Source organism: Gymnoscopelus braueri, assembly GCF_963280865.1.
Source record: "Gymnoscopelus braueri genome assembly, chromosome: 14".
Taxonomy (NCBI): Eukaryota; Metazoa; Chordata; class Actinopteri; order Myctophiformes; family Myctophidae; genus Gymnoscopelus; species Gymnoscopelus braueri.
The window spans coordinates 35,322,441-35,339,511 of record NC_137619.1 but is presented as its reverse complement, the minus strand read 5'-3'; the positions used below and the strand labels follow the sequence as shown (position 1 = coordinate 35,339,511).

The window sequence follows — 17,071 nt, the reverse complement described above, 5'->3', positions numbered from 1 at the left end:
TCTTTGTCCGGGGGAACACAAGTGTTTCAACTAAAATGTCAAGGAAGACGTCCACTTACGACTTGCTGTTCAAGCTGCTTCTGATTGGAGAATCGGCCGTGGGAAAGACATCCCTACTGTGCCGCTACACAGACGATGCCTTCAACGCAACGTACATCTCCACCATAGGAATAGACTTCAGGATGAAAACCATTGAGGTACAGGGAAAGAGGATCAAGTTACAGATATGGGACACAGCAGGCCAGGAGAGGTTCCACACCATCACCACCTCCTACTACAGAGGAGCCATGGGCATCATGCTGGTCTATGACGTAGCTAATGCCAAGAGCTTTGAAAATATCAGCAAATGGCTGCGCTGCATCCGTGAGCATGCAAATGACGATGTTAGGATAATGCTGATAGGCAACAAGTGTGACAAGGAGGACAAGAGAGTCGTACCAAAGGCCAAGGGGGAGCAGACTGCAAGGGAGCATGGCATTACGTTTATGGAGACGAGTGCTAAGGACAACATCAACATTGAGAAGGCTTTCCTGGAGTTAGTAGAAGACATCCACAGCGACATGTATGTAGAACCCAAAAAAAACGTCAACGTCAACCTCAACAGCGGGAGTGTAGTCACGCGATGGAAGAACAAGTATTCCCTGAAGAAGAGCAAGTGTTGCGCTTGAACAAAACTGCATACACACACACTCCCACGACCAATTATCTCCGCCAGACCGAAGATTATGTTTTCGCTCCTGTCTGAGTGTCTGTGTGGGTTGCAAACTACTTAGTCTCGCGAGCCAGACTGTTACCTCCCACAATTTTCAAGTGCTTCTGTCATACAGTCTGGAGAACGGAAGAGCTGAAAATAATCAAGCGGTAAAGCGGATGTGACGCCTCCACCCCACTTCCGTTTCGTCTTTACAGTCGCGCAAATTTATCCTAATATAAATCAAAATCATCTTCGCATATATAGCTTGCTGCTTAGCAGAAATGAAAAATGAAAAAAAAAGATGTAACGCTAATTTTTATTTGTGAACCGAAATGACGAACAGATGACAGCTTCCTGTCTTGGATTTCGCAAGGAGTAGTTCCACTATATAGCATTTGGAGATTGTGGAATAGTTGTCTGGCTATGCGAGACTACAAACAACTAGACTGATCAGCGGCAAATAGTTTGTGCACCCAAGGAGGTCAAGGAAGACAATGTTTTGGCCTTTACAGACAGGGGTCCTATCACCCCTGTCGTGTACAGAGAACCTGTTCAATCCCTGGCTCTTTAAAAGTTCTTTAAAGGTTGTCTACTGGTGCTTCAGCCTAGTTTAGGCACTTGTAATGTTTCTATTTAGTACCATTTATACAGTAGCATTTTTAAGATACAAGGTGCAATGTAATGCCTGAGATTCAACACCCCCGATCTTCAGGCAGAGGGTCTGAGCCACTCTGTGACGGGGTCCCCATACGATTATGAGCGAAATAACTATTTTTAGTGCCATCTAGCATTTTTGTTTAGTGAGTAATTCTTCAACTGTAGGTACCCTTTTTATTTTATAGGTACAAATTTCCCTGGATTCCTCGGTTCATCATGATGCAACTCTCCCATACTCTACGGTTAACTAGATTGTCCACCATTTAGCATTTTCTTCAAAACATATTTTTGCTACTCCTACTGAACTCACATTCTTCCTACAATAATCTCTGGACTCTTGATATAAATCGAATTATGTGGATCTTCACATGGGAACGGTGTGGCTCCAATGTGGATCTCAGGCTTGAAGTTGATGTCAGTCATCTATGATGTATGTATGATGTATGACTCCAAATTTGGGCAAGGTGTCAGCCCCGATCTAAACCCCATTAACTTCCATTATAGGATTTAAGAAATACATGGCAGTGTGCACGAGACATCCATCCAGCAGTTTGCGAGATTATCTCCGGACACATACGCACGCACACGCACGCACACACACTCACACGCATGCACACGCACCTTCTGGATACCACAGTCCCCGGAACACAGAGAGATCAGATACTTGAAGGCCCTCCATCTGTACATATATGGGCAGCCAGCCTGTGACGTCAGTGATGTATGACATCAGTCATCCATGGCATATCTAGGATGTACTGTATATGGCTCCTTTGGGCAAGGTTTCAGCCAGACTTCGTTATAAAGTCGAAGTTAAAATATTTTAGGTAATAATGTCGGCCAACTATGAGGAGAGAGACAAAGGCAATGGTCCTGAGGGCATGGAGCCAGATGGAATCATTGAAAGCAACTGCACCGAGATCGTGGACAGTTTTGATGAGATGAACCTGAATGAGAATCTTCTCAGGGGGATCTATGCCTATGGTTTTGAGAAGCCCTCTGCTATCCAGCAGAGAGCCATTATCCCTTGTATCAAAGGTCATGATGTGATTGCTCAGGCCCAGTCTGGGACGGGGAAGACTGCTACCTTTGCCATCTCCATCCTGCAGCAGATCAGTGTGGAGCTTAAGGGCACACAGTCCCTGGTCCTGGCCCCCACCAGGGAGCTGGCTCAGCAGATCCAGAAGGTGATCCTGGCCCTCGGGGACTACATGGGTGTCGGCTGCCATGCCTGCATCGGAGGGACTAACGTCCGCGCCGATGTGACGAAGCTTCAGGCCGAGGCCCCACAGGTCGTGGTGGGAACCCCCGGACGTGTCTTTGACATGCTCAACCGCAAGCACCTCCTCTCAAAACACATCAAGATGTTTGTGCTGGACGAGGCTGACGAGATGCTGAGCAGAGGCTTCAAAGACCAGATCTACGAGATTTTCCAGAAACTAGAGAGCAACACACAGGTTGTGCTGCTGTCTGCCACCATGCCCAGCGACGTCCTGGAGGTCACCAACAAGTTCATGCGTGATCCCGTCCGCATCCTGGTGAAGAAAGAGGAGTTAACCCTGGAGGGTATCCGCCAGTTCTACATCAATGTGGAGAAGGAGGAGTGGAAGTTGGACACCCTGTGTGACTTGTACGAGACCCTGACGATCACCCAGGCTGTCATCTTCATCAACACCAGGAGGAAGGTGGACTGGCTCACCGAGAAAATGCACGCCAGGGACTTCACTGTCTCTGCCCTGCACGGAGACATGGAGCAGAAGGAGAGAGATGTGATCATGAGGGAGTTCCGCTCTGGTTCCAGTCGAGTCCTCATCACCACTGACCTTCTGGCCAGAGGTATAGACGTACAGCAGGTGTCCCTGGTCATCAACTACGATCTGCCCACCAACAGGGAGAACTACATCCACAGGATTGGCCGCGGTGGTCGCTTTGGCAGGAAGGGCGTGGCCATCAACATGGTGACAGAGGACGACAAGCGCACACTGCGTGACATCGAGACCTTCTACAACACCACCGTGGAGGAGATGCCCATGAATGTCGCCGACCTCATCTAAAAAAAAGATTCTGCCCGCCATTTGGTTCTACCCCTGTTCCCCCTTTCTCAAATGTGTCCCTTTAGTTCTCACTGATCCCAGTTATGCCACCCTGCACCCTCGTGGCTTGACAAGATTCTCCCCGCACTCCCTTCACTTTCTCTCCCATCAGCATCCCCTCATGAACTGCTAATGGAAGGCTGTAGTTCTGATCGTCCTGATCCTAGTTTCGTTGCCAAGTATTGCATTTCACACAAGTTTTCTGGCCATCTTTATCGGGCAAGGATGGACTGTTCTGTGCCTGCCTGGCCTGCCTTAGTACATTTATGCCGCTGCCCGGGTTGAGAATTTTTCTTTCATCCCAAAGTCCACAAAAACCTTATCATTCCCCAAAACGAAACAAGGTCTGTTTGTCGCCATACCAATGTCTGAGCCTGGTGGCACTCAATATAATTTAGACCAAATTATTTTCTAAAATTGATGTTTTAAAAAGAAAAAGGACTGGAGTTGAAAAGGTGGGGTCGACTGAAGGAATTGAGTGTCTGCTCAAAGACTGCATGTCATTTGAATTCTTTTTGGGGGGTTTGTTTGGAAAAGTGCTAACCACTTTGAATCTGTTTTGGGCATCAATAAACTAAAAGCTCCGTTATCTTCTTTCAAGGTGTGCTTGGGGTGTTTACACACACAGGGGCATCAACTTAAAAATAATAATACAAATAATACAATAGTATCAAATGTGGGGGAGGGGGGGTGAGTGGAGGTACTCCTGTGGCCTACGGACAAGTGTGCACAAGACAATTGGTGCTGATTGGTCCAGCGGTTTATGAGATTAGCTCCAGACACAGACACACAGGCAGACTCTAGTAGAGTCAGATGTGTCTGTTGACTGTTGAATACAAACAAATGATAGGACCAAAATTATTCACTGTGACAGAAGTAGAAGCTGGCACTACATTGAATGCTGGATAAATACCAGCCCAGCCCAGACATGAATATTAACATTCTGAGAAGTGCGCAGTCTTTTGTGCAACAAGAGAAATGTCGTCTCTGTAATATATGGGGCATGTTTCGTTTGTGATGCCCACTGCCCACCCACAGAATAATATTAATTAATATAGGATGGGTGCACTAATTAATATAGGATGGGTACACAGTAAAGCACTAAGAAAAAGTGTGCTCATCTGTTTGCTGTTAAATATTTGTGCTCAAGTCTCCCCAATGTTGTTTGTGACCTTGGAATGACCTGCCTGAGGTGGTTTTTAACCATGCAAAAATATGTGGTGTTTTTTTTTTACCCTTCCATGCTGCACAAACTGGTCCTTGAAAAGGCACCTTAAGAAACATTGTACCTGCTGCTACTTTTTTTTTCACCTTTATATGATGTTAATGTTTCATACCTGCATAAGATGCTAACGTGCTAAATATCATGTATAATGCTTTGATACCAATATCTGCTTTCACGTATGCTATCTAACATCTTTATTTGTTCTATGTTAACCTTATATCTCTTTCCCTTTTCTCTCACTCTACCTGTATGATCCTCTCCTCACAGAATACTACAAAACGATGGAATAAATAATTTCGCCCACTGCATTACACCTGTACGACTGTGATGTGACACCTGACAGGAAAGCGACAGAGCTCATCGATTGCTATTGATTGATATATGATTGCTAATCATATTTGAACTGGGGACCCCCCACCCTGACAAGCACTTGGAATTGTAGGCATTACATTTAGTTTGACTCGGTTCCACAGATAATATTGTAAAATAGCCAAACTACAAGATCACTCGCACTTGTTGTGAGCTTGTAGTTCGGCTATTTTCACAATGTTTGCCTCTTTCTTACATAATATTTGACAATTGGCCAATTTGGTATTAAAGGGGTCTTAAAAGTGATTAAATTGTAACTTTAGAAATGTGCAGATACAATACCCTGTAGGCTATACACTTAAATTGTACGTTGGTTTGTTTACTGTGTGTTGAGTGAGAAAACGATGTTGTACATTAAGCTAAAATCATCTAGAGACCCCCAAAACATTATTTGGGGGGTCCCTGGGTGGTCCCGACCCCCAGTTTGGGAACCACTGCCCTACACCACAGTCTGAGCATCACTGCTATACACGATACAACCGATAGGTGGCGTTGTAGAGGTAATGTAAGCCTGTATTACGGACATAATGCCTAACATGACAGTATGAAGGTGTGGTGGGACACTAACAGCCTGATGACGCAAGGTCATTCAAAGGTACATTTAAAACAGGTCTTCATTGAACATAGGAATTTCCAGAGCGTTCATTGTCAACATAAAAAAGAAAGAAAGAAAGCCCAAAAAATAACTAGGCTACCAGAAGTGACGTAGTAACTCCGCGCCACAGTAGTAGTGTTGCCATGTCCGCTTTTTTTCTGTAAAGTTGCTTGTAAATATTGGTGGTTGCGGCTTGTTTCGAAAGTGTAGTTGCTTATTAGGCTTGCTTCCGATTTTTTTTGTATTACAATTTTTTCAATATTCAGTGTTTCTCAAATATTCACGTCACATTGCGACGCGTTGTGAGCTTGTAGATCGGCTATTTAAAGTGCTAATGTGGCCTAGTTGCTACTTTTGGGCTTGTTTTCCTAGACCTGGTTGCTTATTTCTCTCACAAAACCTGCCAACGCTGATAGAGGACTGCCGTTGGCCAGTACGAAAGTGTGTAGAAACCATGTTAGAGACAGAATTATTACGACTTTTAACAGATAGCGACTATTTGGCGAAGAGTTGTACTGAAGGCATCCTCACAACTGACACGCACTCAAAGGAATCCAGACGAAGTGAAAGTTGTTCAGGTGATAACAACACACCGACGCCGTTTACCTTCAGCCCTCAACGGATCCATGTAAACAAGGACCACGAGTTATTTGAGGTAAAGTGGTGGAAGAAGTACTCACATTTTTTACCTAGAAAAAACACAATGTAGAAATGCCCTGTTACAAGTAAAAGTAACTGTATTCAAAATGTTACTTGAGTAAAGTAACGCTGTTGGCTTGCGTCTTAAGTGCGGCTATTTCGTTACTGGTGTATCAATGTATTGTAATAGTAATGCTGTAATGTGTTCAGCTGGTTAAAGGTTTAGTTGATTTTAATTACTTTGATGCTGGGTAGCAGCATATTTATATCTTATAATATAGCTCTGGTCTAGCTGTAGAATACAACTCTCGTAGACGTATTTATGATTCTGACGTTTTCAATCTACGAGGGTTGTAGGGTTCACCCCCCATGGAGACAGGGACTTTCAGCACTATGCCCCGTAGACACTCCAAACATGTACAAATTGTAAATAAAGGTGCTTACCCCCAAGCCCCAAATGTTAACTCTCGCTACGGGGCAGTAGTTTAATGTAATAATCCATATCTTTCAATAAAGAAGTGTTTTAATGCCGTCTGTGGCCGAACGCCATTTTTTCACCCTCGTTTACTTCCTGTTTACATTGAGTGTAATTCCGGGTTTCACCAGATGGGGCGCGTCACTACCGCCCATTGGGAACTTCCGACAGAATCGGCCACAGACGGCATTAAAAACATCATTAAAATATCTTTATTGAAAGATATGGATTATTACATTAAACTACTACCCCGTAGCGAGTGTCTACGGGGCATAGTGCAGAAAGTCCCTGTGTCCATGGGGGGTGAACCCTACAACTCTCGATCATTTCCCCTCACACCCGCGGTAGCGCAGGCTGCGCAGCCTCTCGTCTTTAGTAAAGAAAATAAAAATACACTTTCGCTACTCACGGGGTTGTGGAGTTGAAAGCCTACTCTACTTAGTGGGAACACTCAGAGCCCCCACCTCAACGTTTAAAATACACATTTTGGCCAGAAAATAAAATATTTCACTGGAAGGAAAACATTATGTGGTTACTCCACTGCGCCCTCTACAGATCTGGTCGATAGAATGTTTCTGTTGACCAGATTTTTCCTCCTGGTGAAATATTTTCTTTTCTGGCCAAAACCTGTATTTTAGACGTGAGGTGGGGGGCTCAGAGTGTTTCCACTAAGTAGAGTAGGCCTTCAACTCCATAAAACCGTCTGTTTTGGTGATTAGCAAAAGTGTATATATATATTTTTTTTACTAAAGACAAGAGGATGCGCAGCCTGTGGTGCATGCAGCATGCGCAAAGACTCGAAAGTCCCATAGCGTTAAGGAGAACTCCTTCTAACGCTATGGACCAGCGAGCTACTTATAATACATCATACGCCAGTTAATTAATGCTTTGAATTACAAATATTGTAACTAGTAACTATAAAGCTGGCAAATAATATTAGTGGAGTGAAAAGTACAATATTTGCATCTCTGAGGTGTAGTGGGGTAGAACAGAAAAATGGAAACACTCATTTGAGTGTTTCCATCACTGTACAATTTTGAGGGTTCTTTTAACTTTGCTTAAAGTTAAAAGAAACCTCAAAATTGTACAGTACTTGTTTTCACCAATGGAGGTAATAGCTACTAGCTTTCACTGTACAATCCTGAGTGCACTGTTAACAGTTATTAGTGTGCAAATGAAACCAACTGGACCCATAAAGGTCTGTTTGGTTCTGTTTGTACACACTCAAAGGTGTTTTCTCTATAGTGCGAACACAGTCACAAACACGGTCTATTTGCTTCCGTTATTGCTCCCTGAATGTGTGTATTGTGATTACCTTTACAGGATGGAGACGTTCTCAGACACTTGTATATACAAAACCTGTCTACTTTGGAGGCGGATGACAAGCCAAAGCTCAGGTATAACACAACACTACACCATGCATGCAATAAAGCATTGCAAATCCTTATGCACTATATATGCAATACTTATTTATTTGTGTCTGTACTCGTTGCCTGTTCAGATAGATACAGTAGAGGGGTAATTGATCTCCACCTCCATGGTGCTGAAAGATGGACTATAATGGATAATCTGACTGATTATTAATAATGAATTATTCATTATTAGGAGGGGTGCCTATACCTGAGGTAATGCCAGCTAGTCTACCAGCTAGCGTTGGCTATTGATGATTGTCTCCTCATTTTTCCGTGTATAACACAACTTTCCGAAAGTGAATGAGACCAACTGCATTCCAGATGTCCTTCTGAAGGATTTTGAATGGCAGTCAATATTTCTATTGCTCATACAATCGTGCTGAAAGTTATCCAAACGATATGGTTCACGGCTGTTGTTGTTGGTATAGTTGTGGTGTGCCATCCACTTCAACTGGAACGATTTTTAAAATTACATATTTATAGTGATCTAATCATTTCTTTAGTTTAGCACAGCCCTAATAGAATTCATGCTGTTTACTTGCTCTGGACAAGAGCAATCACTCTGCTAAACTGCAACTTCAGTTTATTGTCACGTTACAAGTGTATAGGTGAAATAGTTTTTAGCACGAGGCAAGCTACCCAACACGCCAACACCGACATTGAAAATGAAATGACATCGACGATCATGGCAGCGGCCATTCAGACCGTCCTCTTTATCAACGCTACCATGAGGCAGGAAAGTGTTAGTCATGTGATGTGACTCAAGTTTTCATGTTTATCATGTATTTATGAAACACTCTCCTTCCTTTTCCCATTCTGCTTTGAACAGTGTGTGTGAGTTTGGCTGTCACATCTCTGGGTGCAGTCAGGTGTTCAGCAGCGTGGAGGAATATGAGCACCACTACAACTCTCTACACAGACACGTGTGCTGCTCCTGTCGCCGCTCCCTACCATCTGCCCGTCTGCTAGACATTCACATTCAGGAGTGGCATGACTCCCTTTTTAGTATCCTCGCCGAAAGGCAAGATATGGTAATTGTAAAAATTTTAACAAGCTACACGTTAAACAAAAAAAGAATCAAGATCACAATATGTACTGCAATTCTAAACAAGCTATTCTAGTGTTTTAAATGTATTCTAAAAATGACCATGCATGTCTACAAGTTATATACTGTACACTTTATTGTTGGGAATTTTACATTTTCTTGACCTTCCAAGAAGCCATTGGTTCCCATTAATTAATTTCAAATGCAAATCAACTTGATTGACTTGAAACTTGCTTGAGATAGATAATCCAACACAGTGAACTTTACGTTGCCTTTACTTTTGTCAAAGTTACATTATGTTTGCCTTTTAATGCAGTTGAACATGTGGATTGATTTTAAAAGGCTTGCTGACAATAGTCAAGTGCCTGCAGAAAAAGCTTGTATTATGAATGAAATTCAGATGTCCAAAAGGGAATCATGTTGAATGTAATTATTATCTGTAGAAACAGATACTTTTAAGGTGGACTTATCATCACCTGGAAGTTTGAGCTACAATATTAGGGACTGGTAATTATTCAGAAATAAATCATACTTGGGATTATTGTTGGTATATAATTTGTATATTCCTTTATATTAATAATAAATTAATGTTGACAGTATAACATTTTGTGGTAGTTACACTATAATAGTAAACAGAAGTGAAACTTGATGTAAAAAATCAGTCAACAATCAGAATATTGGTCAGAAAAGTCACAATTATATGTTCTTTCCAATTCATTCAGCCCAAACATACAAAACCGAGTATGGGTTGGTACGCCTCACATTTATAGGTAATTTGACTCAACCTTGAGCAAACAATGTTGCTTAGAAATAGCTTGTTCCATTACTCACTCTTTGTATCTCTCTATCTGACAGTCAATTGCAGCCGACCATTCTCCACATTGTTTTGCCAGTGCAGCATTATATCACAGCAGAGAAAATGCCCTCAACAAGAACTTTTTTAGCAGACATAATAATATAAATTTTGTTTTTATTATTTCTGTCTCTGCCTTTTATTTCCAGTACCAGTGTCTGGTGGAGGGTTGTGGACAGAAGTTCAGAACCAGTAAACAGAGGAAAGACCATGTGATTGCTATTCACAAGTACCCTCCTGATTTCAGATTTGACAAGGCCAAAAAAGACAGGTGAGATGTCTCTCACTCTTCCATTTGTCCACTAGATGGCATCACAAACCATAATTTAAGGAAATAGTTGCAGGGACTGTGATCCACATTTTGTCAGTAGGCTTAATGTTTCATAATTTTAGTCCTCTGACAAAAATCTAGCAAGACATTTATTTGGCTCTAAATAAGATGTTATTCTTTTCTCCATAATTTTGTGTGTCAGCTGTTTGGGCCTCAGAGTCAGACCATAAAATGTCTAGGTTCACAATGGTTTCATATCGGCAAATTCATGTGGCACTTAGACTCTTAAGAACTTTGGGCTTTAATGCATAATCAAAGTACAGCTTAACTTTAAAATACAATCACAAGAATGCATTTTTATTCAGAGAAATAATGTCTAGCTAAACAAATGTGTTATCACTGGAATGTGGTTATATTTTGTGTGTGTATGAGTCTGTGCGTGCATGCTCATGTGCATAATATTAGTGCATTGACTTGATATCTTCACCAGCAGAGCCAGAGATGAGAAGACGGCACAGAGAGACACAACTATGGATGTGATGGAGGATGTTGGTGAGTCGGAGGGTGTGTGTGAGGAGATGGAAGCCATGGAGCTTCATCCGTCTCCGGATGGAGAGACAGTGGAGGCTCTTCACACACCTTGCTCTTCCACCATGGAGACACACACACAGGTTTCAGCGTCTTGTCATGATGCTGCAGCCACTACAACTGAGCAGCTTAAACCACGCTACTCCTACAGGTCAGTATTGAGTGAAGTCTACGGCGCTTCTTTTCATAAGCCATGTTTTCACTATATTGCCGGGTGGAGTTGGTGGTTTTGCTTCCCCGTGTAGCCTCAAATCCCCTCATGTCCAAGACGACATATCTTGAAATGTCAACTTAATTGCTTGTTCTTTTTGACACAGCCACTTATTAAATCATATTACAGACCGCTCTGCGCTGCAGTGGTTCGTGAGCCCCCTCTGTGTGCCTCTCTCGTTTCTCTCCCTATAAACTGAGCTAATTTTACTTGCATCGTAGTTGGACACGCCATCTCCATGCAACAGTTCCACCTTGCTCAGAGTTATGTCAACATTGCTCTGTAATTTGGTTTCTGAACAGTTTACCACAGGTACAGGCAGCTTACCGTCACAGCACACTCAATCGCTGTTAATGCATGCTTGCTCTATCCAAGTGACAGTCTCTCTCGCTGAAATGAATGCTCGCTCGTATCACTTAGCTCAGTGCTATGACTTAACATAAAGGCTACAACTGCAATGTTGCTTCAACTTCAACAGTGAAATTGGTTCTGTGTTAGTTGTAGGGATTGAACCCCAGTCTGCTAATGGCTGAAAATATTCCAGAATGCATGAAAGGGGTAGTTCACCCCCAAAAGGATTTTTTTTGTTGCATTCCTGATCCAGTCAAAAGCAAAGAAATCTCCATGAATTCTAGGCTTCATGGGGTGAGTAAATAAAAAAAGTCATTTTGGGGGTGAACTACCCCTTTTAGTACAGGGTGAAAATAGCTAATCTGTGATGTATCTATTTAGTCTGTTCTAAACAGAATAATGCCAACCATGTTGTATAATTAGAAATGTGTATTACTGGGTGACCCAATAGGGTTCTAATGCCCGACAGTGAGTCCCCGGTTTGATTCCTGGTTGGCCAGAACATTTGCTGCATTTCTCTCTCTCTCCACGTCTCCTGTCAAATAAAAATATATAACGATAAAAAAGGAAAATGTATATTACATGCGATCTAATAATGCTTACTATAGGTCTTCCTTTAGATATTATCAACATGAGATACGATTGTCAGCAGCCGTATTGTATTGTTTCAGGGTCCCGAAGACTGTATGCTTTGGTCCAGGCTCTGTCCGAGGGTTCAGAGGGCGAGGAAGGAGAAAATAAAGCTATGAAAATCACTATAGCTTGTCTCAAAAGATGATTAACTTTGTATATTGATTTGTTGTAACTGAGTACATTTCATGTAAAATGTGTCATTAACTGTGAATACATTTTTATAAGCAAAGACTCACATTTTCATATACCAGTTGATGTTATACAGATCTGTGTTGAGTGACATGGACCTGGAGGCCAATACAGGCGATCACAGAATACCTTTAAGTTGTGTATAATTTATCGTCTCCTACAACATGGCTCCCATTTCGCCTTTCCTCCACATGGTGACAATCTGGCCGTTAACAGATGGGGCCAACAGTACTCCTGAATATTAGAAACCGTGTTTTCCGTAGCAGATGATACAATGGTGAACACAATCTTGTTACATGAGCCTTGATCTTCATCCAGTGCAATGGCCCGATGTCTGGTTCCTTTTCTCAACCTTCATTTGTGTATATTTGTATGCAGGCAGTGGTTTTATGTTGACAGCCTGATAACTAGCTTAAAATGTATAAACTCTGCTTTGTGTTTTACAATTATGAGGCCTTGTAAAGTTTTTTTAAAAAGTTTAAACAATTTGAATAAATAATACAATTGTATAGGTCTGTTATTAACAAAATGGAAATCTACATGGAATCTATATTACCACACAAGATATCCTGTTTGGAATCATTTTAATAGTTGTAAAAAACATTTTCACCACCAATGAATACACTGTACATTGATGACTATAAATATAGATATCTGTAATCCATCACTGTTATCTTTTTAAAAGTTTGCAAAAATAGTTTATTATTTACACTTCCAGCAATAATGATACATTGCTTACAATTCAACATTCTACTGTGGTTAGTAGAATATCTCTTGTTGGTTTTAGGCTTGGAAGAGGACTTAACATTTGTGTCACAAGGTTTTGAAATTTCTTTAGACTAATTCCTAAACTTTCAAACCATTGTAACTATCTCTGTAAAGCGACAATCTTTAAACATATTCATATTTGTGACTTTGAATTCAAAATGATGTTAGAACAACATCACCTGAAAATACAGTGGTTCACCGATAAACTGTTTATTTTCCTTAAATTACTGCATGGCTCATGGTAACCTATTATAGGGTTAAGTCATTTGAAGCCATTTTATACCATTGTAAACCATTTCCTATTTGTAAAGTGAAGTTTCTGCAAAGGCCACAGCAATAACTAATTTGGCTATTGACTGTTTCTAAAATATGTGAAGTTCTTGGACTCTCCAAGCAAACTTAGCAAATTAAGAAAGACCACATACATTCAAAACAATATATTTTAGTCGTATAAATATTGGCTAGTGCATGTCAGAGTACCCACACACAAACATGATGCATTATAAAAGTTATAGATATGAATATCCTTAAATATACCTTCAATAAATTTTAGGCCTAAGTTAGTTTCTCATTTATTTTATGTCAGAAGCCTTAATTTTCACATGTCACTATAAAATGGTTCTTACAGGGTGAGGGTCTGTATGGGGACATTTCCAAGCTTGAAATGCTTTTTTGAAATCATTTTGGTTCTAAGGCGGGATAGAAAAAGATCCTATTTTTTTTTATAACCATAGGCCTATTAAGAATGTTTTCTGGAATACCTTTAGCCCATTTAGCCCCGGAAATTGCATTCGTCTGATAAGCATCAAATTATAAAGCTTTAGTAAAGCATTCATAACCCAAATATTCTTTAAAACCCTGCTGTCAGCCTTTACTGGCCATCAAAAAAATAATAATCTTGGGACATAATTTCCTTACACTAAACAGTCTGCCTCACAACATTAAAGGGTTTTATGCAAAACGAGATCATGGACATGAGTAGGCTATGATTGGTATGCGTAGGGAAACGAGTCTGTAATGAATAGGCAGCATATTGACATAACGGCATAGTTTATAGCAGTGGTTCCCAAACTTTTTAGCTCGAGACCCAAAAAATAAATTAAGACATTTGCCCGGGATCCAAACTAGTGAAAATAGCAGATCTACAAGCTCACAATGTGAAGCATTCTGAGCTTGTAGATCGGCAATTTTCACTATTAAACATTTGTTTTCGAATTTATGGAATTTCTTTGACTTTTGGTATTTATTTATGAAAGTATTTTGAAAAATGTCTGAATTTGTTTTTAATTCATGAAAATGTTAGATTTTTTTTGGGGGGGGGGGAATGGGAATTATTTTTGAAATAATCAAAAACAAAATGTAGGAAATGTAAAAATAAAATAAGGGGATATTTTACTCGCGGCCCAGACAAATGGACCCGCGATCCGCAATTGGGTCCCGACCCACTGCTTGGAAACCACTGGTTTTTAAAACAAGTCTTTAAAAATAAGAGACAACGTTAAGACAAGTAGTACATCCCATATGGTCCACCGAATAGTCCTGGAAGCGGTAAGGCAGGCCTTGGTCCATGCAGGGCCCCGTACAGGGACGGATGATGATGGCTCAGGGGGAAGGGGAAGGCGAAGGCCGGGAGCAGAGGCTTGGCCGCCAGCTTGTATTTCTCCAGCTCGGCCTCCTGTAGTCTCTTGGCCTTGGCCCGGCGGTTCTGAAACCATATCTTGACCTGGGTCTCTGTGAGGCTGAGGGAGTTGGAGAACTCCGCTCTCTCCGCGATGGAAAGGTACTGTTTCTGACGGAACTTCCTCTCCAGAGAGAGCAGCTGAGAGGTTGTGAAGGGAGTTCTGGGTTTTCTGTTGTTCTTGTGTTTCCGTAGAGGGCACGAGGGCGGGCTGGGGAGTCCTGTAATAGGGAAAACAGGTCTTGAGCACTTGCTATGAGTTTGATTTTTTTAAATTAATAATTTACCGTGACGTTTAGAATAGCGGAATAACTGACCAATATAGATGGGAACAATCGGGGTTGGTTCCAGTTAAAGTGAAATTGTGACTTTCATATTTGAGATTGAATTTAAAAAAACACGACCAACAGTTCACAGACAGATCCAAGTTATTAAGGTTACATTTTTGTCTTAATTGAGCAAGCATTTATTTAGTAATCGAGTAAAAAGCAAAAAGGTTCACAACCTACTCCACCCTCCCCTGAAGTCCATTTGGAAAGACAGATCAGGAGGTCACTCACAGCCAAATAATAATATTAGATTCCAACCAAGTGGTTTCACAAAATTGGTTAACATAATACAGGGATAAACACAAGAAAGGCACCTTGTTTATCACCAAAGTGAAAGCGGCACTTTTAGATAACAGGTAGCGAGGAACGATCAGGATGAATAAAATACAATACTTTAATACACTGTTTCCCAAACAGTGGGTCGGGCCCATTTGTGGGTCGCGGACACATTTTTATGAGTCACGAGTGAATGTCAAACCTTTTTTATATATATAATAAAAAGCAACATTTTTTTTCAAATTCAAAATAATCCCATGAATAAATATAAATAAATTCAAAAAATTCAAAAGAAAACAAATTAGAAAACAAATGTTGAAGAAGTAGTGAAAGTAGCCGATCTGCAAGCTCACAGCGCGGCGCTAAGCATCATGTTGTGAGCTCATAGATCTGCTATTTTCACTAGTTTAGGTACCGGGGCAAACGTCTAATTTCTCTTTTGGGACTTGAGCTAAAAAGTTTGGGAACCACTGCTTTAATAGACCTACAGTAGGAGGAGGATGGCTACGCTTCAGTTAGTAGAATGTAACCCAACAGTAGCTACACGTAAACGTGAGAGAGAGAATGACAGCAAACTCACTTGGAGGGGAGGCGTATGAAGTGTGAAACCAGGGACTCTGTTCCTTGTCACTGAGGTCGTCGGCCGCTTCTCCACTCCGCTGGAGCCGCTTGTGCGCGTAAATGTCCCCTGGTGACTGGAGACTCTCAGCCTCATCTGACTGGACGTAAACGTCCCCTGGTGACTGACTCCCTGCCCCGGCCCCGTCTGACTGGACGCCTGAACCAGCCTCTGGGGGAGAGTAGTGGGTTCTGGTGGTCGGCGTCTTCTTGTCTGATATTAAGGATTCCACACTGAACGGCAGATTTAAACTTTTGTCCATACATCTTCTAACAGGTGACAGATCTAGCCTCTTGAGCGCATCGATTCCTATTTTTCGGCAGCGGTCCCCTGGTAACGTCTCCCCAGGAGTAGCGGTGGTGATGGGTGATCCCGGTGCAGGATTCATCATGATGCACGAATGGGGTGCCATACAAGTTCTCTGTCTGCCGCTGGCCTGGGCTGGTCAATCACTGACTCCCCGGCTGTTTGTTTGTTTCGTGTTTCACTCTCAAGAATAATTTGTTCTGTTGCTGGCTGCGACTCTTTCTTGACGATGCTGGCTGCGCAATTACGCGGTGAGCTCAGTTTTACGCACGGAACGTAGGTCTACCCGTGTTGCCAGGTACTGCGAGAGAAACAAGCAGCCATGTACATGCATATATGTATATATATGTATATATACATTGGCTATTTGAGAATAGCTGATCTACAAGCTCACAACGCATCTTGACTTGATGTGACGTATTGTGAGCTTGTAGATCTGCTATTTTCAAATCTGCTACTTTCAAATATCTTTGAAACTTTTTAATAACACAAATCTTGTATGGGGGGTCCCTGGCAGGCTGGCACAAATTAGCCCTAGAATGTCTGTGATCTTACATACATTTCAAGTATTCCAAATACACAGTCATAGATCGCTCTCGGAGCCCCACTGTGTAGTGGCGATCTGCGCGGCCATAAAAGTGCTCTAAACTCCGTCTGTACTCACCCAATAATTAATTCCTAAGAGTTGGAGTCATATTTTGTCCTCTAGTTTCATATCCATTTGAAAGTTTTGCCAGAAAACGTGTGTTTAGTCAAATATCTCCACTTTTTCACGAGTTGCACACGGACGACTTAGGG

General features: G+C 41.7%; 4 protein-coding genes across 5 annotated transcripts; 3 read left to right on the top strand and 1 right to left on the bottom strand.

Annotated features, from left to right (window-relative positions):
- Positions 1 to 35: 35 nt before the first annotated feature.
- Positions 36 to 668, top strand: LOC308100611 (ras-related protein Rab-10-like; the record flags this gene model as incomplete). The annotated part of the gene is made up of 1 exon (XM_080449677.1): positions 36 to 668. The coding sequence occupies one exon, from the start codon at positions 36 to 38 to the stop codon at positions 666 to 668; it is 633 nt and encodes a 210-aa protein (XP_080305803.1).
- A 1,513-nt stretch (positions 669 to 2,181) lies between these two features.
- LOC308100104 (eukaryotic initiation factor 4A-I-like) lies at positions 2,182 to 3,402 on the top strand (the record flags this gene model as incomplete). Its single annotated transcript, XM_080449005.1, has 1 exon — positions 2,182 to 3,402. The coding sequence occupies one exon, from the start codon at positions 2,182 to 2,184 to the stop codon at positions 3,400 to 3,402; it is 1,221 nt and encodes a 406-aa protein (XP_080305131.1).
- Positions 3,403 to 6,061: 2,659 nt separating this feature from the next.
- Positions 6,062 to 12,806, top strand: znf511 (zinc finger protein 511). 2 transcript variants are annotated; one of them, XM_080448980.1, is made up of 6 exons: positions 6,062 to 6,285; positions 8,068 to 8,141; positions 8,986 to 9,187; positions 10,204 to 10,325; positions 10,819 to 11,064; positions 12,147 to 12,806. In XM_080448980.1, the coding sequence occupies exons 1-6, from the start codon at positions 6,085 to 6,087 to the stop codon at positions 12,214 to 12,216; spliced, it is 915 nt and encodes a 304-aa protein (XP_080305106.1). In that variant the 5' UTR covers positions 6,062 to 6,084; the 3' UTR covers positions 12,217 to 12,806. The 2 variants fall into 2 exon arrangements, with proteins under 2 accessions (XP_080305106.1, XP_080305105.1); XM_080448979.1 differs by having other exon boundaries at positions 10,816 to 11,064.
- Positions 12,807 to 13,431: 625 nt separating this feature from the next.
- On the bottom strand, positions 13,432 to 16,492 carry msx3 (muscle segment homeobox 3). The gene is made up of 2 exons (XM_080448984.1): positions 15,929 to 16,492; positions 13,432 to 14,964 (listed from the first exon to the last, which is right to left on the bottom strand). The coding sequence occupies exons 1-2, from the start codon at positions 16,377 to 16,379 to the stop codon at positions 14,564 to 14,566; spliced, it is 852 nt and encodes a 283-aa protein (XP_080305110.1). The 5' UTR covers positions 16,380 to 16,492; the 3' UTR covers positions 13,432 to 14,563.
- Between the last annotated feature and the right edge of the window lie 579 nt (positions 16,493 to 17,071).